The sequence below is a fragment of the Prinia subflava genome, chromosome 8 (genome assembly GCF_021018805.1).
Source record: "Prinia subflava isolate CZ2003 ecotype Zambia chromosome 8, Cam_Psub_1.2, whole genome shotgun sequence".
Taxonomy (NCBI): Eukaryota; Metazoa; Chordata; class Aves; order Passeriformes; family Cisticolidae; genus Prinia; species Prinia subflava.
This window is the reverse complement of record NC_086254.1, coordinates 2,283,930-2,308,244: the sequence shown is the minus strand read 5'-3', so window position 1 is coordinate 2,308,244 and position 24,315 is coordinate 2,283,930. Positions and strand designations below refer to the sequence as shown.

The window sequence follows — 24,315 nt, the reverse complement described above, 5'->3', positions numbered from 1 at the left end:
AACATCTGTGCCAGTCATGTCGGAGGGCCACAGCCGCCATCCCGGGGCAGAGGGGTGCAGGCTCCCCTCAGGGACAGCAGGAGCACAACCCACCACAAGGCTGGGCAGGGGCAGCGCCCGGCAGCGCCCGAGGGACGAGCACGTGAGGCAGCCCCGGGCCGTGAGGGAACGAGACCGGGCAGGGGGACAAGGGCTGGACGCAGAATCGTGGAACCACAGAATAGCTGGGGTTGGAAGGGACGTCCAAAGATCATCCAGTCCAACCCCCTGCAACGGCAGGGCCACCCGGAGCAGGTGACACAGGGACACGTCCAGGTGGATTTGGAATGACTCCAGAGAGGGACACTCCGCGCCCTCCACGCGCAGCCGGTTCCCGTGGGGGCATCCCTGCCCGGCTGGAGGGACGGAGCGGTGCCGGAATGGTGTGACGTGAGCGGTGTGAGAGGGCTGTGAGGGACAGTGTAAAGGGGGCTGTGAGAGGACCGGTGTGTGTGAGGAGAGCGAAGTGAGGGGGCTGTGAGGGGAGCGGTGTGAGGAGGTTGGTGTGAGGGGAGCGAAGTGAGGGTGGGTGTGAGGAGAGCGAAGTGAGGGGGGCAGTGAGGGGAGCGAAGCCGGGGGCGCTGATGGCAGCGGAGGAGAGGGCGGTGTGAGGGGGGCGGTGAAGGGGGCGGTGAAGGGGGCTGTGTGAGGGGGTGCCACAGCGCGTGCCGGCCGCCCCACCGCGCAGGCCCCCCGCGCATGCCCGAGACTTATTTCGCGCGGCGGGGGCGCCGCATTTCGCGCGCCGCCGGGCGGGGAGCGGGCGGGGCGGCGGTCACGTGAGCGGCGCGGGGCCGCGCGGCCGCTGGGGGCGACACCGCGACCGCCCCGCGCGGGGCTCGGCGGGCGCCCCCCGGCACCGGCACCGGCACCGCCCGGGCGGCACCGACCGCGCCGCGCCGCGCCCGCTCCGCCGCGCCCCGGGCACCAGCCGTGTTGTTGTGGCCGCCGCCGCTCCCGGGGGCCGCCTCCCCTCCGCTCGGATCTATTGTCACCACCACCAGCACCCCCCTCCTCGCCACAATTAATACGATGAATTTGCCATGATTGATCCGTATTAATAGCTGGGGTGGGTGGGCGTGTTTTGGGGCTCTTTTTCCTCCCCTTTTTCTCTTTTTCCTTTTTTTTTCTTCTTTTTATTGTTTGGTTTTGTTTTTGGAGGGGCCGGGTTGGGATCTGATCTCCGCTCCCGAGTCCATCCCTGGTCGGTGCCTGAGAAAATTGCATCTGGATGCATCGTTATTATTATTATTGTGTTTGATCCAGGGAGATAAAGGAGGAGGGGGAGACGAGTGCGTGTTGGTGGGGAGGGGAAGGCTGCACCCTTCCCTGCACACACACGCAGACAGAAAGGGAGTTCCGTACATCTACATATATATTTTTTTTCCCCCCGGAACTTCTTTTAGTTGGGGAGGAAAGGAAGAAAGAAAATAAATTTTGTGCAAGGAAATACTCTCAGCTCCCTCCTTCCAGCGGGTCTCCTTTCTTTATTTTTTTCCCCCCTTCTCAGCCTTTTTTCCTCTCTTTCGAAGATCCTCGCCCTCCCAGCCCCTTGATCAAAGCATTCCGCTATTCTGATTTATTGCCTGCTTGGTGAGGCTTTTTTTTTTTTTCCCTTTCTCTCCGTGCCTTTTTTTTTTTTTTTTTTTTTTTTTTTTTTTTTTTTTTTTTTTTTTACAAAGGCGACCTGAGATCAGCCATTACTTTCCTTGGCTCGCTTATAGGAATCTCGTACATTTGGTGCTTGCTGCTGGTGGTGGTGGAACCGCACTCGGATTCTTTCATCCCCCCCACCCCCTTGCTGTCCTCTCCTCCCTCCCTTTCTCCTTCCCTCTCTCCCTCCCTCCCTCCCCCGTTATTCCGCCGGGGGAGCCGGATTTGTGGCTGCGGTGGGGCGGGGGGGGACGAGAGCGAGAGGGAGAGCCGGCGAGAGACATGGATGGCCCGGCGCGATGCAACGGGCTTCGGAAGAAGCGGCGATCGCGGTCCCAGCGCGACCGGGAGCGGCGAGCCAAAGGCGGGCGGCGCGGCTGTGCCGCCGGCGGGGCCGCCGGCCCCGGGGCCGCCGCGCTCTCCTCCTCGGGCTCGGAGAAGGAAGACAATGGGCCCCCGCCGCCGTCCCGGCCGCGGCCCCCCCGGAGGAAGCGGCGGGAGTCCTCCTCGGCCGAAGAGGACATTATCGACGGTTTCGCGATGTCCAGCTTCGTCACTTTCGAGGCGCTGGAGGTAGGAGCGGCGGCGCTTTGTGTGCGCCTCATTGTGTGGGGGCAGCGGCGGGGGAGCCCCCGCGGCGCCCCCCCGGACACCCTCCCCCCCGCCCCTGACCCCGGTCCCCCGGCCGGCCCGCCGGGGGTGCCCGCGGGGGCGGTCCCGCCGCCCCCTCCCCGTCCCCGGGGTGCCCCGCTGCCCTCCCTTCTCCCTCCTGCCGCCGACACCTGCAGCCCGGCGCGCCGCTCCCGGCGGGCGGCGGGGCCGGGGCCATCCCCCCGGCCCGCAGCCCCCCGCGCGGGGAGCGGGGAGTTGTGCGGTCCCCCGGCGGCGCTTCCCCTCCCCTCCCACGGATCAAACTTTTCTCGCGCCGCCGTGGCCCGGCGGGGCCGCCCACTCGTGTCCGCGGGGCCGCGGGAGGGGCGGCCGCGCGTGTTCCTCCCGGCTCGCGGGGCTGCTGCGGGCGGGGGGCGCCCGGCCTGTCGCGCTCCCTGCTGGCATGTCACGAGTGGGCCCCGCGGTGGGCGGCTCCAGCCATCCCCTGTGCGAACCAGCGGGCTGGGAGAGCCGAGGCCGGGCCGGGCGGAGAGAGGCGAAGCCCCGCGGGGCTGCTCGGGCGTCGCTCCCCTCCGCCCGGCCCGGCCTCGCCTCTCGGTGTGCTCTCCACCCAGCCACTCGCGACCGTGGAACCGCTGTCCGCCCAGCCACGATCGCGGTGGTGATGCTGCCATGGAAGGGGACCTCCAGCCTGTGTGTTTGAAGGGCTTTGTTGTTTTTAAGTTCTGAGCAGGAGAAGTTTGGTGTGGTGAAAAGCAGATTTATTTGGGTTTATGTGCACTGGAGTCACAACTGGAACGATGATGAACTGTCAAAATAAATGTGGAGGTGAAGCTGATTGTTTAACAGAAAAAAAAAATCTGCGTGGCTTTTAAGATGTTTGAATATTTAGCCAGAAATACTTAGTGGCATTTTCCATTTTTTTGTTGTTGTTGTTTTATTTCTTGATTTGTAGCCAGATTTTTTCCATGGTTACACCTGTGTCCATCCACACTATGCCTCCGAAAGAACTTCCTCTGGTGTAATTAAGGGAGGATTTGTTCACTCCAACAAACCTCCACATGGTTGGTGTTAGACTCATGTAAGCAAAAAGGAACAAATGCTGAGGCAATGTCCAGATTGAATTTATCCACCATTTCTCACCTGGTGAGCCCATCCACAAATACCCTGCTCAAACCAGGAGACCAAAAGTGTAAATATGTGTTTATTGGCAGGAGAGAAATTTGTATGCTTCTGTTTGGGACAAAATTTGTTTTTTCCTCAAACAAAGCCCTAGTTTGTGTCATTAAGCATTTTTATGCGAATAAGGACTTGAGAATTTGGCTGTAGTCAAGGAGAGGAGTGAAGAGCAAGTTTAGAACTTGGTAGGGCATTTTAGAAAATGTCTTTATTCTGTTTCACTTCTTATTTGTTTATTTTCAACTTGAAAATAATTGCTGTGCTCTCTTCCTTTGCCAAGCCAAGCATGGCTACTACTTGCATCCTCTTGTAATCCTGCATCGCTAAAAAGGAGCACAGATACATTACCCAGTTCTGCCAGCTAGTATCACGTTCAGATAAAACAATAGCTTGCACACTGAGACTTGACATACTTTTAATGTTCATGTGATAGGTGGCACATTTTGACCTAACGATTTCATGCTGCGTTAAGAAATAATGTCACAAAATCATTGTTAGGTGCTTTTTCCTGCAGCTCCGTATGTACGCTGAGAAACTTGTTTCTGAAGATCAGAGGGAGATGAAGGTGTCTGAGGCACAAGCCCAGTGTGGCAGGAATTGCTCTGTGTGCTGCATGTAGCAGCCTGGAGGTTTTATTGTAATTCTGGTGTTGGTGAGGAGGTTGTGAGTGGCTGGTGGAGTAAGATACCTCAGCCTCGGTGAGATGTTTAGGTGTTAATGTGTTTGAGTTGAGTTGAGAAGCTTTGGGTGCTGTGGAGAGGTGTCCTGGTATTCGTGCACCTCATGCTATGGGTCTGCCCCCAGCATGTTGGAGGCCATGGAGATGTTCCCCGGGTTCCAGAAGACACTCATGCCCAGAATGTAGACAGGACTTTCTGAACCCCTGCCTTGTGCTTGAACTTCAGCCTTTTCCTGGGCTTAGCACAGCTGAAAGGGTGCAGAGGGTGTTTTGTCGGCTTGGTGTGGAAAACGAAGAGAGGGAAAGTGCAGAATGTTTCACCCACTGGAGGATCTAAGCCCACGGCTCAGGAGGGGATGCAGGTGGATGGTGGCTCATGCAGGAGGGCACAGCCCCCATGGAGGGGCAAGGCTGAGCTCTTTGCTTCTGGGGACATCCTTGCAGCTGTAGGGGTGTGGGTTGGCTGGGTGTGAGGTGTCACCCCAGGACTTTCTTATATATCAAGCTGCAAAAAAAAAAAAAAAAAAAAAAGGAACAAGAATGTCCATGCATCTTGATTTCACCCGTCTTTTAGAAAATGCTTTTTCTTTTTGTTGGGGTGACTGAAAAAGCCCAACCTGTGCAAAATAACATTGTGTGAAGCTTGTAGATGGCAAAAGGACACAGTTGCTGCACAAGAACACAGTTCCCATGCCACTACAACTTCAGGAGGAGTCATCCAATTCGTTATGGTTATGTTGATAAAAGTTCCCATCCCTTGAAGCAAAACTTTAACCAGCTCCCACTCTGGGAACTGCTTTTCTGTCCAGGTGTCAGTAGCCTTCTTACACTTCTCAAGTGTAAATTGTTTGGTGTTGAAATAGAGGCCGTGTGCTTCTGGTTATCTGTCTCTGTGTTGATGGCACCCTGTATCTTGAAGTTTCTAATGTTTATGTGGGGAATACACAAGAAGAGGGAGTTAAATGAAGACTGAGGGCTCTCACTGTGGATTTTTTCTTTCTTAGAGTGACAGTTGAGCAATTCCAGTGTCATTGCAGATGTGGCCGGACTGATCCTTGCCTGGCCTTGCAAGACTTCAATGTAGCTGTGTGCAATATGGGCCTGTCCCCTACACTAGGGAGCATTTTGGAGCCTTGGCCTTCAGAAACCAGCCCTTAATCAGTAGTAAAGCAGCTGAGATGTGGTCCTACAATTTGATATGATTGACCAGATTCTCCCGTGGGTAGCCTTGCTGGGAATGACAGCAGAAGCTCTGTGGTTCCCTCCAGAGCAGTCACTCACACGTTGCTGCCCTGGCCTCCCCAGATGTCCCAGCCTAGAAGGCAGAGACACTCTGTACCTGTGTTGGTGTGACTGGTGGCTTGTCAAGCACACCGCTTTTCCCAGCTCAGAGGAGCCTGTGCTGCCCTGCCGGTGTGTTTGTTACCAGCAATAATAGCATGAGGTTCTCCAGACCTAGGCGGGCATTTTAGACACCAGCTTGACAGGGAAAGGTCACTTCTCAGAATGTGATAAATCAATCTGTTGGAGTGGCTTTCTCCATGATGTTCTCTGGCAGTGCTGGCAAGGAGGCTTCTGCAGAGCTCTCTGGCGAGGTGAGATTTCAGGAAGATGTTTGTCTCCCTCCTACCCCCTGGTGCAGAGGTGTCCGGGCAGGAGACTGACGTGACATGGCTGTTGACGTGCCGTGGTGAGGATGGTTTGCTGTGATGAGAAAGGAAATCTGACCTGAATGTTAAGATGGCTTAAAGCCTGGGAGGTACTTTATGTTTCCTGAGTCAGCTTTGACCATCCCTATGGAGTAAGCAGTTGGTTTCAGGTTTTCTGAACACTGAGTAAGGTAATGAGTTTTTTCTGCGGATGTTTGTTTAGCTTCAGCTCAGGCAGCTCATCTGACAAGCCTGAAATGGGACACAGATATTTATAAAGCACAGATAGGAGTGGGGTGGGAAGCAGGGGACTCGCATTTAAATGGGGATTCTTGTTTCATAAAACTGTCACAATTTCTCACTGTGCATTTGCTGAGCTAATTTCTGTTCAGCACACAGGCATTAGTCTGTTTTGAGACCATGCTAAATTATCGTCAGGTAAAGCCCAATATAATTAATTACAAATGAGAAATGCTGACAAATATTTGTCAAGTAGCTGTTTAATGAGCTTCAAATTCTGTGTCAGATGATTCCATCCACCTAGTGTAAATAATTTTTAAGCAATTGTTCCACGGTGTTTGTGTGGTTTAGGCAGATGTTAGCTGCAGCACTTTCACAAGTTGCACAGATAGTATGAGACTAGATGGAGTAAAGCTTAACAGCTGATCTGGGCTTTAAAATAGAGACACTACAGAAACAAAATGTGCAAGTTCCAGGAAGGTTTTGAAGATCCTGTGCTCTCAGTTGTGTGTCTGTGTGCACTGACAGTGTGGCTCTGTGTATGCATCTGAATGCAGGAATTTGCTTTAATAACTGCTGTGTGATACTCATCTCTAGGCATGGCCCACTGAAAATAGAAATAGCTTGGCTGTGTGACAGCAGAAGCTTTGAGCTGGACACCAGAATGGCTGGCTTGCTGTGTGCTTTTCCTCCTCAAATCATTCTCTTCTCACCAGTCTTCTAGCTGGCCTGATTATCCTGTTTGCTTAAATTCTCTGAGATTTCAAGCAAGTTTGTTCTGCCTTGTCTCTATCCCTTCATATTTCAAAAGGAATTTGATCTTCCTACCTTACCACAGCAGCATCATAACATCAGGTGTTTGTTTAGTGCTGTCAGCAAATCTTGGTGGCCCTTCTTGTGTTTATTGACTGCTTAGATGCTTAGGTGTTTGTCCCAGTCTCTGTTTGCACATGCAAGTCTGCAGATTTAGACCAGCAGAGAAAAGAAGGGAGTAACTAAATGAAGATATCTGGGGATGAGGAGAGGCATTAAGCTTGGTGTGACACTGGGATATCATATGCAGCGATGTGTTTATTATTTTCACTGCGTATTTAGAGGAAACAGTAAACTGACCTAAGATTAAATTTTGAGATAACCTTGATAGAGCAGCTGACTATCTTGATGAAAACCTCAGTGACCAGACCTGAAAAAAACAGCAACTCAAACTGAAAGTGGACTGAAAACAGCAGGGTGCATGTTCCACAAAAGGAATGTCTAGGGTGATGTTTGAAACATATGTTGCTATGATTTGAGTACCTGAATAAATTAAAAGTACTTTAAAATTATTTTGAAAAGCCTGGTACCTTTGTGGGAGGTGAGGCACTCCTAACTCCAGCTGATTTCAGTAGCTGTTGGAGAGCTGAAGCTGTCTCTTCTGGCAGATAATGACCAAGGATTGAAATTGTTGCATAAATATTCTTTTAAGCTCCTGAAGGTAACCATGTAATGAAGGTGGGGATTTTTGCCATTCCCATAGGTGGTAGTAGGAGGCACAATGGCTTTGAGTTGAAGAAGGAAGAGTTTAAACTATAAGGACAAGTTCTTTTAGATGAATGTGATTCAATTAATCTCCACCAGCACCACTCTTTAAGATTAACATTAATGAGAAATATGCTGCACATCAAAAGACAAAAGACACCCTTATCCTCCCTTATCTTGGCATCTTTTTTTCCTGCTGTTTGGGGGTGTAAGTAAGACCTTTCTAATTAAATATCTAGGGCCTTTGCTGGCATTGAAGGAGTGTAAAATGCAGGGCAGTGGTGGAGTCACCATCCCTGGAGAGAGTTAAAAGAAGTGTAGATGTGGACTTGGACACATGGTTAGCAGTGGGGTTGGCTGTGCTGAATTAATGGTTGGACTCTCTGATCTTAGAGGCCTTTTCCAACCCAAACAGTTATATGATTCTATGATTTATAAAATAAGGGTAAAGGATCAGGAACTTGGAAGGAAAATGATCATTAGGGAAAGGCAAAAAAAAATCATCAGAAAGACATCAAGGGTCCGAGTAATTGAAAGATTGACTTATAACACTGAGATCAATAGGAAATAGCAGGGACTTTATGGGAACACAGAGAACTGGAGGGGGATGTTGTTACTAAAAGTGGGAGTTTCAGGAAAAATCCATTGCTGTGTACAGAAACACTCCTTGGTGAGAGCCCTGCTGTCAGTACCAAGGGGAGACACTCAACCAAATCTGTCCCTACTTAAGGAGTCATTAATCCCAATGACTTCAGCTGGGAGGAAGGCAGAAAGATTCCTCTCCCACTGAAGATGATCCCCCCTTTCCCCCAGCTCTGCTACTATTGTTTTTTTGGGGTTTTTTGAACACCTGTCAGTTTGACTGGGACACCCTACCACATTACACTGGGGGTCTGACCTGCAGCCTTGTAATTATCTGCAGCTAAATTAGAAGTTTAATCTTTGTTCTGAGCAACAATAAGTTGAGTCAGATAGGTTTTAAAAATAGCCCAAGCTCAAGTTTAGTGAAGTCTCAAATGCAATTAATAAAAAGGTAATGGAGTTAGGAAGTTGCAGGCTGAAATGTGGAAATGTTTAACTCTCAGTTTTCCTGCACTTGAGCTGCAGTGTTGCCTTGGTTCTGCAAGAGAAAAATGCTTCCAACATTTCTCTGTCTTTTTGTACACCAACCTTATAATTTACCAGTTCAGTATCTTGTGTTCTTGTTGGGGTTTGGCTCTGTATGTGTCACAAATTACCAGCTGCGTGCATTTTTTGTATAGTCAGTTTGTTGTCATTTTGACTCGATGCCAAGCTATGGTGAAGACCACTTCAGAACATCACAGTCCTCTAAACTCCTTTGTTGTAAAATGGATATGAAAATCCACTTTGTAAGTAATGAGGAATGGCTAATGCAGGTAGGGATTTGTTTTGCTGTAACAGCAGAACGTGCAGTGGCAATTTGTCAGATCCCCAGCTCAGCTCTGCTGTACTATTTGCCTTTAAATAGTGTGTTACCTTAATGTCTTGAGATTTTTCTCCTTGTATCTTGGCAACACTGCTGTTGAAGTTCACACACTCCTGTGGTGGGGAGAGAAGGTTTGAACCAAAAGGTTAAGTCTTCAGTCTGGGAAATAATATAGGCAGGAGTTTTGGTTCTGTCACCCTCTGTGCAGTAGTGGTGGAATAAGTCAGCAAAAGAAGTGGATTGTCCCTTGGTTCTGCACATACTATTCTGTTTGTGAGGTTCTATTCATGAGGTTTAATCTGATCGTGCACCATGTGAATTTCCTTGGTATTTGGTGTGCATCTCAGTCCTGCTGTTTTTAAAATGTCCTGAGCCAAAGGCATGGGGGGTGTATAGAGCTGTGCTGATACCTGATGTGCCCAAGTTCCTGGCTGGCTGGACTTCTGATTGTGTGATGCTGGCTGATGCACACATTACTGATGTGATTAATATACCAACTCCACATAGGAACAGTTACTCAGAGCATGCAGGAGTTCAGCTCGGTGTTCTTTCCAGCAATGATCACCCTTTAATCTGTCTCGTGTGTTTGCCAGCTTCCTAAAGTGGAAGCTTCTTCTCCTCTACAATTAGTGCTCTTATAAATTGTCTATTTTCATACTTTTATTTGGTACCAAAGGAGACCTAATGGTTTGAGAATAAAATTACTGTTAACCTATCCTCCCCATCCAGACACAGGCCTGGACTTGTCCTTTATTGGATGAGCTTGTGAAAAGAGGCAAATATTTCCAGCCTTTGGGACAAGCCCTGTGCTGAGCATCATTTGTGTGAAGCCACCTGGGGCAGGTTTGTGGATGCTGCAGGATGAGAGTGAACACCAGAAGCAGATAGAGGTAGGCACCAGGGAGTTCTAGGTTAGATTAATGTTTGAGTGGCTTAGTTTCTGAAGAGGTACTTGTGTGTTGTGGAGTAATGCTAACAGCTGTATCACACCTTAAAACATGTTTTACACTCCCATGAAATTAAGTAGTGGTCAGATCCAGACAAATTTCTGAAAGTTTGTGAGAAGTCTTTTTCTGTCGCAGGCTGACCGTGAGAGGAGCAATGCTTTAGAGGAGAGTGTGTAACAGTGATAATACCTGGTGCAGGTACCCTCTTACCTGTCAGTGAAATCCAGAGCCACTGTTGCCTGTTTCCTTAGGTGCAGGCATGGGTTAGCATGTCCCAGGTGACCCATCCGTGGGGACCCTCCCGCAGGTTGCTCTGGAGTGTCCTACAGCTGCTCCTAACTCACCCTCCTGGTGTAGTAAAGGCATTTTAGTTACTTTGCCTGTGAAGTGGAACCAATGAGGTGGAAATTGTTGCCACTCACTTCTCCAGGACCACACTTGAGTGGCTCTTGGGTGCAGGACAGCTGGGTACGAAGCCTGTGTGGTGAAACTTCTCCCTCCTGGCAAGTTCTCACAGCCCATGTTTTGTTGTTTGCACACCATTTCCTATTTCTGAGACAGATGAGTTACAAACATGGTGATAATTGTTCTTGGCACTGATTTTTGTTTATTTTCTCTCTGGAAGTCCTAAGTGACCCGAGACCTTTCAGTCTGAGAATCTGGTAATTTGTTTGTTTTTTGAGACATCTACTTCTGCAGAAAGTGAGAATAAAGGATAGGTGGCTGAAGGACCTGTCTCCTTGCTTACATGGATGGTGGGAATGGTATAGAGGCGGCCAAAGGACCTGACTTGTTGCCAGGAGTGGGGCTTTGTTCTTCACCTGGCTCCTGATGACTTCTGTACCTTTTCTTGTCTCCTGCACATCCAGGTGCTTAGCACCACGTGCCTCCAGAGGGTACCACAGGTGTCTTCCAGGGGTCCTCCAGAAGCTGGGATCTGTTGCCCAGCTTCCAGAACGCTTCCAAAAGGGGAAGGAGCAGGGAGGTGCTGCTGTTGCAGGAGCTGGGTCACACACGCTCTCCAGCTTGCCCCAGATTGTTTGGGATGGCTGGCATGGCGTGACATCCATCAGAGAGGGCACTGATGGAGGGCTGAGGCAGTGAAAGCAGCTTTGACCTCTGAGGGGTCTGTGTGGTGAGAAGGCAAGGGAAGAAGTGCTGCTGTTGGGGACGATTTATGTTGTGACTCTGTTGGTGTTGTGGAGTTTAATGCATGTCAAGGGCGCTTTGACCTTTGAATGGAATCTTTTGGTGTGAATTTGTGTCTCTTCTCCTCTCTTTTCTTCCCTTAAAGAAAATTCAAAATAAATACTGAAAACCAAAACCATCTGTTTTGTGAGGACCAAATTGCCTCTCGTAATTTTATGGGATTTGGATATTACTGAACGATTAGAAGTCCTACTAATTTTTACTGTCTGGCTATTGTGCTTGTAGGCAGTGACTCTGCTAGCATTAGTCATTTAAACTATGGAAAAAAAAAATAAAAATGCAATTAATGTGGCTCAACAGCTGAGTCTGCTGGACTTAAAAAAAATAAAAAGAGGGGGGAAAAAAGTAAATTTTAATGAGTTCTGGGATCATAAAGATACATCTGGTGGATGGATTAGCCAAGTTTTCAACCTCAGAATGTGTATGAAAAACTCAGTGAATTATGTAGCTACAAAAGTGGATCTTTGCACATTTATAAGGCCTCAGTGCAATCTCCTTATATTTGCCTAATGACAAACAGACATCTCACAGAGGCACAGCCCAGGACACACATGGGCTGAAACAGCTCCCTAAGCTGAGAGTATTTGTGTTGGGATGCTGCTACTAGTAAATATTAGAGAATCCCTTAAATGTAGGGGGGAAATATTTTGGTATTGGATGAAAGAAAAGAGAAGGAAGGGAATGGAGTGAGGTAGAGAGGAGAGGGAGAACTGCAATTTTAAATGAACATGATGTGTGGGCTAAGATATCGTGCCTCCACTGCTGAACCAGAAAATTTATAACAACTGTTTGTCATGTGTATGTATTTATAGCCATTCACATAATGAAGAAGTTTCATGAGGTTGTAATAACATATCAAGATGGATGTAATTAAAACAGAAGCAAATTGACACCTCTAGATTAAAGGCAAACTCTAAACTAATACACCTGTATGCTGTCACTTATGTATTAGCTGTGTGGGGCAGTCTGCCAGATATGCAAATAAAAAGACATTGGCAAATTTCCTTGGATGTGTGGTTATGAAAAACCCAACTATTTAATCATTTACCTAGCCCTACTCAGGTTTGTAGCAAGGGTAGAATTTCATAATTTGGTGTCACCATGCTTTGTGATGGGCAGAGGGGTTAAAGGCTCCAGGGCGAGGGGAAAGGAGCAAGGAGAAATACAGCGCAGGGGGCTGCTGGGGAATAATGTTCTTTACAGTGGGACCCTTCCCTTAGCAAAGAGGTGCCAGCTGCTCCATTTCAGATCTGCCCTGACTCTTGAAACTCCAGAGCACTGAAGAGTCCTTGACACTGACACTTGTAGCTTTTGAGCACAGTTCAATGCTTTTGAAAACTGCCCTGTAACAACAGGCTTTGGCTTTGTCATGCTGCAGGTGCAAACTTCTAAAATTTATACTTTTGCACCAATTCAGATCTGATGGAAATCGTTACTAGGCCTTTGAAATGACGATAAAGTTGCTTAGGAATTTTATCAAAGACTATTTTTCTAGTTGTTTCAATTTGCAGAAGCCTAAAACATTTCCAGTGGAGCTGTGGACATCCATTTCAGCCTGTGGTCAATAGATCTGCTCTCCTAATTAACGCTCAGTCTGCAAACTGCTGATGTCAAACAGGCTGGTGGTATGGAGCAGGGAGGAAATTATTTGCCCTGTTAGTTCCAGGGCTGTGAATGGAAATGCCAGCCTTGATTTTGGATAATTTGCACCCCAGATAACCTGCATTCCTTTAAGTGGCCTGGGGAGAGAAACAAACGCCGTGGCTGGTGATGAGGTTTTTCTGCTAAAACCCTGATGTCAGTGCCTCCAGCTGCTCCTCCCTGAGTGGGAAAGTGCTACCTTCTGTGGATTTCTCAGATGGTTGCTTGGTATGTAAAACTAGTTATAAGTAGGTTAATACTATGGGAGCTCTGGAGAGCTCAATGAAGCTCGAAATTCTTGAACTCAGTTTTGAATTCAGGCTTGAAGTTTTTTGTCCCAGTCAGGGATGAACCACAAGAAAATCCCACAATGGGCTGCAGTTCTGCAGAGCAGAGGCTGCTGAATGCACTGATTTCCAGGGAGGTAATTTCCAGGACAAAATAAAAATTCCACCTGGCATGTTTTACTAGTCCTCTTCTGAATTAAAGAGACTCCTTTTTTAGTACATCTGGACATTAAGGATCACTCATATGAGGTACATGGCTTCAAAGTGATTTCAAATGGTAGGATTTTTTGTCTTCAATATTTCAACAACTTTTTTTCCACCTTTAATCTTTCATGAGCGGAAGCTTCAAAAGATAATTAGTAAAACATGCTTTTATCTGCATTTATCTCAAAACATGATTAATTTTTTAACTGCAATTATAGCAATCATTTCAAGTTTACTCTATATTAATGAGTAAAGGATTTTTTTGAGAGAGCATGAGCCTAAATATGGCTATATTGGCTGAGTTGAAAGGTGCATTTATGAGTGTGCTTTTGTTTTCATTGCTAGGGATTGAATTTCTGGTTCCAGGAAGTAATATTTCACATGGATTAAAGTCTTTCAAATGCTTTTGCCCAGATTCACTGGGTCATTTTGAGGAGCTAACAGTGATAAGAACTGGATCATGCACTTTGCAGGACCTGGCTACTGAATACCCAGTTCCATATTTGTGATTTTTTGCTCTGTGCTGTGCATGTGTTCCTTTGCTTGTTGCCCTTAGCATTGAAATGTAAGATATTTGATGCAGACAGTTTGTTGTTAATGAATTAGCAATGAATTTGTAAGTTTTCATCTTTACCATTCTTGTCTTTGTTAGAGGCAGCTTAAGGCATTTTTTATTGCTATTTCACTTCTGAGAGAAAGATGTTCATGTCTGTTCCTGTCTTTATTGCTGCTATTAATATACACAGGACTGTCCAGCTGGTGTCCTGCAGCCTGGGTCCTGCCTGTAGGGCCAGTGTGTGGCCCCAGAGCCCCTAGAGAACTGTGGCACTGGCACAGAGATATCCCAAAACAGGTACCCATTGCAGAGCCTTCAAAAGCAATGAACCACTGCAGAGAAATACTGGAAAGAAGCACAATTAAACCTCCTTTTCACCAGAGTACAGCTTTTGCCCTGTGAAGGCTGCTCCTCAGCCCTGGCTCCTGCTTCTCCATGAACAGGAGGGAGAGATTTTGGGCTGGAGCTGCAGTTTGACTGTTCTGCCTCCTAAGGAACCAGGCAGAGAGCAGCCCTGGGGCTGCTGGCAGTAATGCTGGGGTGGTGGCATGGCCCCAGCCAGCACAGCACAGCTCAGGCAGCAAGGTAAACAGAGCAGGCCTCTGAACCTGCTATCACAAGGGTAAGGACAAGAGAGGTTTTGTAGGGGTTTGTTTTTTGTTTTTTGTTTTTTTGTTTTTTTCCTTGTTTCCCTTTATTTAGGCCCTGATCCTGGATGTCAGAGAGGATTTGGAGTAAGCGTGCACAGCCTTGGTTCATGTCTGATTTTAGCTTCTAAACTGGGATTGCAGCTCCCCTGCCCTGTGGTCCCCGGGGAGGTGGATGGGCCAGTGACTGCAGCAGTGAATTGGGCAGCTGCATAGGAGAGCACACGAGTGTATAATCAGATTTCTGATAAACCCAGGTCTCTGAGTCCCTTGAATGGGCAGCTTTGCTGTGAATGGCCTCGTGAGGTCTGCTGTGGCTGCTCTCTTTGTTTGGTACTCTGACAAAAAATTGCTCTGGTGTCCTTGTTGGCATATTTTTACATCTGTTATCCATATTTTCGATTTGTTCTGGCTGCAGTCTTATTTTGTTTTGCAAAATCTACCTGGGATTGGGACGGAGATATATGTTTGCTAAGGCAGATTTGGAAATTGCGTTGTTGAAATACAGCCCATATGGGCCGTTGTAAAATGGTTACTGCAGCATATAATTGCCTTCACAATGATGTGCTTTGTCATTTTCCTTCCATCTTCAAAGAGGCGCTCCTGTAGTCTGCTGACAGCAATGGTGGTATTAGAAAACATATGGATTTGTAAAGGCATTAAACTGTCTTTAGTTCAAGGATTAGATTACAGTGTTAGAGTGTGGGTCACCACATTTTCATGGGGATAGGCTACACTGCAATGTTGTGTTGGTTTATGTTACAGGTTAGGGAAGGATTTGTTTATTTATTGAAAATATCTGGTATAAGAGCCTTTCTAATATGTGAGGAAGGAGGTGTCTCTGGTGCATGGTATGAGCTGCAGCTCTGTCTGAGGGCCCTGGCCCCGCCTCACCCTGCATCATGTTGGTCAGGGCTCACCATCCACACCAACAAGATATCTCATCACGAAATGCCATTTACAACATTGAAAAATACACAGAATGTAAACCCCACAAAACTGGCTTTGAAAATTTAAGGGCTTTTTTTTTTTAAGTCCTGCATGCTGGGCTGCCACTCTGAACATTTTGTGTATTTGTTTTGTGTTCATTTTACATTGCACAGCTCCACACATTTTGAAGTACAGGGCAATCTGTTCAGCTTTTACCTCTTTTTCTGTCTTCACAGTTTGAGGTGTGGCTTTTCTGGGGTGGCTGGAGGTCTGCAGTGCCTCTGTCAGCAGAGGCCTGTGTGGCTTTCTCATCATGGGATGCACATGGTGTAAACACAGCACACAGCCTGTCCCCAGCCTGGAGTGATGCTCATGCTCTTTACACCATCTAAAGGGGAAAGCTAGAGAGTGGAAGGGATAATACACACAAAGAAGATGCTTCATGCTTCTTTTTTAGTTTTATTACTGGTTTTGTCCTACTTTTTGCAGCCTGCTCTGTTCCATGCTCTGCCTGGCTGGGCCCTGAAGCAGATGGGGGCTTGTTTGGCCCATGGCTGCCCTCACTACGTGCACTTGCTGTTGTGTTTGGCTTTGCATAGGGCACTTCCAGAACAACTCTTTGGTACTCTTCTCCCTCAAACAAACCCACGTTTAATGAAGATGCTGAGCTGCTCCTTCAGGGACGTGGGCTGGTTTCTGTTTCTGTGTTTCAGTCATCCTTGGTAACCCTGAAGCAGTCACTCCCTTCCCATTTCAGCGTGGCCAGCACTGCTCTGGGGCTGCTGGCTGGGGATGGATTTGGAACTGGATCCTTGTGTGTCTCAGGGGATCTGCTGCATCCGGGCTGTAGATTGGGGTTTCTTGGCTGAGGAGAGCAGGCGTGTGGGGACAGTGCTGATGTGTGAGGTAGTATTTAGTGTGAAGTCCAAATATGTGCTTAGGGATCACCTTGAGCTAGAGTGTTAGTTTTGCTGTGGCTGAGTTTTTCCGTTCACAAAATGGGTTTAATAATATTGTCCTCTTCTGAGTTTGCCTGGCTATTTAATTAGCATCTGCAGTGTGCTTAAATAAAAAGTGGTTAACATAAAATATCTACATAATTTTACTATAGGACAGTAAAGCACCAGTGGCTGTACACATGTAGCAGGGACCTGCCTAGAACACTTATTTAAATAACTGAAAGCACTTTTTTATTGTCAACCACCTTTTAAAATAAAGCTTTAATTTTGCCTTAAAATTGCTGACAACAGCCAACTTCGTTAAGGAAATCTGATGTGAAGGGTAACACAGTGAAATTCTGATTAATGCTTTATCTTTCTTTATACTGTTACGATTATTAAGTGTGTAAAAGTTGGTGTTGCTTAGTTATGGCTTGCTTCAGTTTTAAATCACATCATTATATGTCCTAGCTGTGGTGAGTGTCATGGCCATTTATGATAATATCTTTCCTTAAATCCATTGCAGAATAGGGAAGAAACTCTCATTCTGCCTACAAGAAATGTTAAAGGATGTATTACTAACTCTGGCAGCTGTGATGGTGATAAGCAAATTAGGTCTGTCATTAATGCAAGAGTCTGCAGGTATAATTTGCCATAAAACTGGTGTATCTCTGGTAGTAGCTGGCCTGTAAAAATAAATAAATACAGGGGGTTTTTAATCCTGGTGTAGGAAATTTAAGAGCAAAGCTGCTTTACCATAAGGTTTGTGTAAGGTGAACACAAAGTCCATGTATATGGTGTGTTTTTGCAGCAAACCCTTCAGAAGGGAGGATGAGACAGTCTAGTGAGAATCTCCCACTGATATTCCCAGTTTTTGCTGTGGGCCTTTGTCAGGGCTTTGTTTGAGGACTTAGTTATGCAGATGTTTAGGTCAGTCCTTCTTTAAGAAAGTGTTTGAGTATGTTAAAATCCATAGCACAGTGCACTTAAAATCAGGACATGCTGAAGTGCAGTCAGGAGGGGAATGTTTAAGGTTTATACAGAAACATACCTTTCACATGAAGCTCCCTAGCAGTGGCTTGGTTTTAAATAATAGTTTATTTTGAGAGGGAGCTTGGGAGAGGGGCTTGGGATTTTTTTTTTGGTTTGGGGCCTTCAGGAGATTGAGTCTGGTGGGACAGCTCCTGGAGCTGCAGGGCCGAGGAATGTTCCAAAGTCTGCCTCGTGATGGAGCTCAGCATCATCCCCAGGGATGCAGGATGTGGCCACATGCTGGAGCATCCCTGGCCATGCTGGAAAAGCCCAACAGAGAGCTTGGCTGGAGAACCACTGGTATCAGTGGGACTGAAATAACTCACTGGCATGACCATTTGTCAAAGGTTTTTTTCTGTCCCTTAGCTGCATGCGTTTGGATTCAAGCACAGGTTCAGGTCTGGAAGTAATGCACAGCATCAGAAGTCTCTGCTGTATGGGATTGAATTTTAGCCCTCCCTAAGAGAAATGGTGAACTTTGCAGCTTTGCTTGCAGACGTCCTGGTAATGAGGAGTCATCAAGATTTCCCTGGCAAGTGGCATTCCTCTGGGTAATTACTTTGAAAGCTTCTGCAGGGTGCTTGCTGCTCTCCCTGGGGCAGACACCTTCCCATCCCACCACATATTGTTGCTTTCTCCAGTAGCAGCGAAACAGGTGGCAAGATTCAAATCACCATTCTCTGAATGGAGTTCTCTCTCCACAATAGCTCACCAGAGGCCTGTTTTGTTACAGAACATTGATTAAATAAATATTCCTATGCATACAAAAGAGGAAAAATCTGTTACAACACTCTGTAGTTATTTTTCCGTTAATGGCAAGGAGCTCTCTCTAATTTTCCTGCCCCTTTCAATCTGTTTCCCTGTCTCCCTCCCTTCCCATCACTACTAATGCCTTGAAGTGCATGAGTAACATACAAAGAGCTCACAATCCCTCTGCTTCAGACCTGCAAACACTGTGGCTGCAACTCACTGTGCTTTGGGAAATCCCCCTGGCCCATGCAGGGCAGGACTGACTGCTCCATGCATGTGGTTTTGTTTAACTTGATATTTCATGTTCAGTATCAGCATTCCTTGAGCTAACTGACCTCCATTAATTTATATGGCAGCAGTTAAAAATACAATTTTGCAATACCAGCATTTTACATAATATTGACAATTGAGGCAGAATATTTGATTTCTGAGGAACATCTTTTTTCCTCTGTGCTCTTCTGTGCCCCTTGATTTTTAAAGCCTTTGAGCAGAAGTTACTGCTCTGTGGTTTGTGCTGATGGAGGTGTGTGTATGTTTTGGAAGAAAAGCACCACATTCTCAGAGCCTGGCAGCCAAAGGCAGCTCCCCTGCAAGCAGCAGATCTGATTTGGTATAAAATGGTGGCATCTGAAAATAAATATAGGGTAAAGGATTCATAAATACAGGGTAAAGGGGAAAAATAGCATGACTAGTTCTAAGCTCAGTAGATACTTGTCTCAGGAAAGAACTTTTGATAGAACAAATGTCTTGCTGCAATAAATGTGGACTATAAGGAAATACCATGGATTTACTTTGGCTCTGCATTGATGTGATAGAGATAAAAATCCACCCCAAGGAGAGTAACTCAAATTTAGCTGCTTTTTCTCCCCCGCCCCCCCAGGCAATGATATCTATTACTTTGGAAAAAAACCTGGAGTCAGCATTTCTATATCATCGTTTTTCTTAAACAAACTTAGAGCAGTTAAATCACAGAGCTGTTACTCTAGAGAAGTAAATTGTGTAATACATTTTTTGACGTTTAAAGACCATAAATGAAGCCTCCTTTCATTATATGAGTTTTTCTTAAAATACTTGCCACATTTGATTTAGGACCAGGGCTGGAGAAGTACCTGTTTGGATAAAGCTGATCACCTGGGCACTCTGTCAGGGAGAGCCCTTGCCCTCTTGCCTGAGCTGTGCTGGGATTGCCGTGGTAGAAACCAAGCTGTGCCAGCACACTCTGCTCTCCCCAGGGAGAGAGAGCTTTGTTGGCTGAGGGTGAGAGAGAACTGGCTGTGGAAGGCTGTGGCAGAAGCCCAGTGCCTGTCTGCTCTTGCTTACCGTGGGCAGTTAGTTGGAAGTGACACTAACCTGAGTTTAATTCTAGTTTTACATTGCAACAACATGCCAGCTGTTCCCCGTATTCTTCTGTGACACTGCAATGTAATTATTTTTTTGTTATCTTTCAAGATGTAATTTTATGTTGGTGTGCTTTCCTAGTAACCCTTTGGCACAGAAAATGTACAGCTAATTCATTTTTCTGAGAACATGAAGAAGCAAGGGAGAAAATCTCCAATTGTAGGGCCAAGGGGCTGTGCAAAAGGCAGCTGAGGAGCGATGTGCAGGGAGGAAAGGGCCTGTCTCAGATGGAGCCTGAAAGCCACTGGGACGTGTGCAGTGATTAATGGTGTTGTTGCTTTTTAGCTTCATCAAAAGGTTTCAGTGTAAGAGTTTCTAAGGAATGCTGATATTCACAGGAACCTATCAAAGGGTACAGGAGATATCAAATGAGCAAGCAGGAATGGGAGTTAATTACTGAACAGTGATTACTCTGATATAACCAATTATTGGATCATTAAATGTTTATTACCTTTTTTATGCTCCTTTCCCTCGTAAGTGCAGTTTTGTCCTCATAGTATTAAAAAAAGGGGTGGATCTAATGCATAAAAAGCCTTTTCCAAACCTAGCAGGTATTGAAAGGACATCTCACCCCAGTACCTGGCACACCATCCTGCTTTCCCTTGCTTGGCAGCTTTGGGGTCAGGTGCTGTGAACCCTATTTAAATCAGATTATCTCACTTCTAGGAAGGGGCTGGAGGGAGTGCAGCAGCAGGAGCAGGGCACACAACATCAGCAGGTTCACTGCCCTTCCACGTGGGGTTGTGTTCATTCCTTCTGCTCCTGATGGAAGTGGTTGGTGGCTTTTGTGTCCCCTCTGTCACCCAGAGGTTCTTTCTAGGTCTCCCTGGCCCTAAGGACAGAATGCCATGGCCTTCAGTTTCCTTGTGCTCAGAGCACCTCTTTTTCCCCAGTCACAAAGCCTCTCTTTTAAGAAAGTTTCCATTGCAAGGCTGAAATGATGCTGTCTGAAAGAGAGACATAAACCCTGCACTGGACATCTGCAAAGTGAAAAATACCATCTTTTCAAACTGAACGCAGTTATTTTGGATGACATTTGAAGGTTTAAAATGTTAAAGCAATTTTGAAAAATACAGCTATTTGTGACTTTTGTTGATGATCCTTAAATGTTGAGTTGTTTAAGCTTCATCTCTTGGGAGAAGTATGGGTCAGAGGAAAAAAAAAACAACCCAAACCCAAATCTTTTTCTCTGTCAGCAGAGCATTTCTTGGCAGTGGTGTTTACTGCTCTGTGTGTGCAGGGGCCTGGGAGGGGTCTCCATGGACCTTGTGCCCTTGGTGGGTGTTGGGGGGCAGGTGGGGGCACATGGAGGTTCCTCTCAATCCTGGCCTGTCACAAGCCCAAGAAATGGGGTTTGAGTCTGTGCTGAGGGCAGAGTGAAGCTGGGGAGGCAGCCAGGGCGCTCTGCCTGGTGGGGGACCTGTGTGACCATCACCAGATCTGCTCAGTGAGGTGAATTCCTGTGTTCCTGAGGCATTGGGTGTGTGGCATCCTCAGCTACCACCACCACCTCTCAGTAGCCACATTGGTTCTATCCCATGTCCATTGTGCTTGCAGAAGTTCTCAAGAACCAGTTTTTGCCATGCCCTTTACTTGTGAATTTAGGTTAATAATTTTTATGATCTTCCTTAGAGGATTGTTAGTTTTTTATTAATACCTCCCTTTGCCAAGTTGGAAGCTTCAACCATTTTTGAGCTAAATCTTCAGTGAATCTTTTTTTATTCATCTTTTCTTTTTACCTTTCCTAGCATACTCTTACCTGGACCTTCCCTCACAAATGGGATTTTCAGGTTTTATCTCTGACACTCAAGCCCCCATCAAAATCGGTGGGGAAGGTCATAGGGAATGCACAGCAGAGACTGAAACCAGGAAGCTGTTTGCCACTTTGTGTTATTACTGTAGGGAAAAAAGAGGAAACTCTGTTAAATTGCACTCCCTGTGCTCCTGGGAGTATAAATTACTGTCTTCTCTGCACTGCTGTGTCAAATCAGTTATGTGGCAGTTGGGACTTTGCCCTTTTTGGAAAGATGCTTCCTCCTCCTGATGGATTTTTCTGTAATCCTTCAAAGGAGAACTTTATTCTGGGTTCATTTCCCTATTTTTCTTAAAAAAAAAATAAAATAGAGCAGGTTTACTTTGCAGAGAAAATATTATGCAGGTCACAGCTTCCTCCTGTGCATGAAGATGATTTTGTCCCCACAGTGCAAGTCTGTGGAATCAGGACGTGGCAGTGATGCTTAAGGATGTGCCGCTCGCAGGGAGCCCAGGATCCCACACAGACATCTGCCCTAAACACCACCACTCTGAATATCCAGCAGCAAACTGCTTCCTCCAGCAGGGAATCACAGTCAAGAAAAGCCCCTTTAATCTGCTGCAGTCACAGTTTGGGGATTGCAGGCTGGTTTGGGGGTTCTGTGCCCTGGCTGCTGCGAGACGCACAGCCAGGGCACTCGGTGCTCTGCTCACTGCCGTGCCTGTGATTGTGCCTCTTGGACAGCCTCTTTACAAAATAGTAATAATAATAATAATAATGAAACATCCCTCAGGGTTTCCTTTTAATAACTGAACACACAGCAGCCGTTGTAAACTGTCTTGGTAATGTCACAGGCTGTCGGAGAAAGACGAAGGGCAGGCGAGGATCCCAGGATCAGAGAAAACAAGGAGTCCTGTGTTTTAGGCCCTGTACAAAAATGTATCGTGGTTGCAAGGCCACGGGAGATGAGCCAGTCTCCAGGACTGCTACAAATGTTATATTTCAATGAAAGGTCAGCCAGAAACAAGGTCAAAACAAGCGCCGTACACAGAGCAAACAGCGAAGCTGCGAGGCACAGATAAAGGTTAATGGGAAGGGCTATTGGCATTAGTGCAGCGTGTGGTCAGCTCGCTCAGGAGCAGGGGCTGAACCAGGAGATAATGAGGAGGGTTTACTCTAATTCTATTAGAATATGTAATTAACTATCATAATTGATAGCAATTTTCCCTGTGTGTCTGTGGGTGTGCATATGTGTATGTAAAGTCTCATTTTTGGCTTTTGTGTTGTTGCACCATTGCCTTGGGCCAGTGGAAACCCCCCCAGTCCCCACCCCCCCTGGGGCTTGGGCTCGCTGTCTTGCTCAGCCCATAGATGCAGAGGGGGAGCAGTGTTCTCAAGAGCCTTTTTTAAATCTGCCCCTGGAATTAGACATGATATTGATGTGGTACCCTGGACAGGACAGATTGCTGCTGATAAAGGTCTGTAGTGCCAAGAGCTTGGATGAAGTTAGTGTTTGAAGAGGGACTAAGGGACAGGTCAGCCCTGTTTTTTCTGGGTTGTTTGTACCTTTTATTCTCAATATCCCTGTGAAAACAGAGAGCTTGACGTGAATTTTGCTTTTGTGCTCATCTTTGTACAGGATAAAGTTCACTCTCTGTTACTATGCAGAGATATAGGCAAACTCGTGTTTCAGATGCACTGGGGATTTTAATTTTCCTGGCACACAAAGATGACAAACCATTGTGGATTCCTTTGCCCCTTCTCTAGAGAGAGCAGAGAACAAATGAGCTCCCAAATCAACCCGAAACCAGGCTGTAATGCTCTCCTGACCTGGTGATGTTTGGGACTTTTTGGGTTGTGAACAGGTGGGGAAATCTCTGCTTTGGCATTGCTGCAGGAAGTAACCTGGCCCACCAGGTTTTAGGCTTTACCCACATGGTTGAAGCTGTTGGGTTGCAGGAAGCCTTCTGTACCTACTGGTACGTCCTGGATGGAGTATGAAAACATCAAAGAAGGAAATTTAGGGTTGGTTTTGTGATGGATTTTTTTTTTTTTTGGTGTTGAATGATTTATCTGGATGGCTATTTAGCCTATCCAATTTATTGATTTTACAAGGTACAATTGAGGGCAGACATTACTATATAGTTATTTTTTTTCTTTCAGTATCTGGCAATACACATTTTTCAAATGTAAATGCAAATAACCCTCTTCTCCATTCTTAATCCCTTGGGATGGGAAACCTAAAGGCCGTATTCTTCCTTGAGAGAGGGATTTACCCTTCCAGCTACATTAAATGTTAGCTGGAAACATGTGGCTAACGGCTCCCAAATACTAAGCTGAGACTCTTCCCTTGAGGTTCTGGTTTATTTGGAAATTTAATTTGTAATTTTTTTTTTCTTTCAAAGGTTATGCAACTCTTTAAGCCTCCCATTTTAGGTCACTCTGCTTTTTACAGCCAGATCCACCTCATCAGTGAGAGGGCTCCCTGAGGACTGCAAAAGACTCAGGCTTAGTGTTATCCAGGAAAAATGTGTATAATAGTTGTATTATAAAGCAGTAGGTAATGTAACCCCAGCCTGCCAGCCTGATGAGTGCAGTGTGAATGGTGGTGTGGTACAGTTGCATGCACTTAAAGCCCTTTTTGACAAAATAATGCTAATTGTCCTGGGCTGAGTGATGCCAGGGACTTAGAAATACTTACCAGTACTCACAGAGGGACCAAGAGAAGTCAGGTGGGGAAACCAGGGAGATTGGCTCTCATGCGGGGTTTCAGTGTCTGAGGCACTGCTAAATCTAGCAAAGGATTAATACCAAAATAATCCTGCTTGTCCAGGAAACTCATGACAACATGAAGGCTTGAGATCAGTGTGAGATTTAGAGGGAATACAGTAATAAATTCGCAAGTCACCAGAGATAGAAACCAATTGCTTTTCATCCTACATCACGTCTGAGCTTTTCCACGGTTTGTTTCCTGCTCCAGTGATATGAGATCCCTTTCCACTTCATG

At 46.5% G+C, this 24,315-nt stretch overlaps 1 protein-coding gene across 7 annotated transcripts in view; it reads left to right on the top strand.

Annotated features, from left to right (window-relative positions):
* Positions 1-715: 715 nt before the first annotated feature.
* AUTS2 (activator of transcription and developmental regulator AUTS2) overlaps positions 716-24,315 on the top strand; it is a 777,204-nt gene continuing 753,604 nt past the window's right edge. For 3 of the 7 annotated variants that reach the window (XM_063402376.1, XM_063402377.1, XM_063402374.1), the window contains exon 1: positions 733-2,265. In XM_063402376.1, the coding sequence (XP_063258446.1) occupies positions 1,975-2,265 (291 nt within the window). In that variant the 5' untranslated portion in view covers positions 733-1,974. Of the gene's footprint in view, positions 2,266-24,315 lie in introns of all 7 variants that reach the window. The other 4 variants (XM_063402375.1, XM_063402371.1, XM_063402372.1 and 1 more) reach the window with 3 other exon arrangements.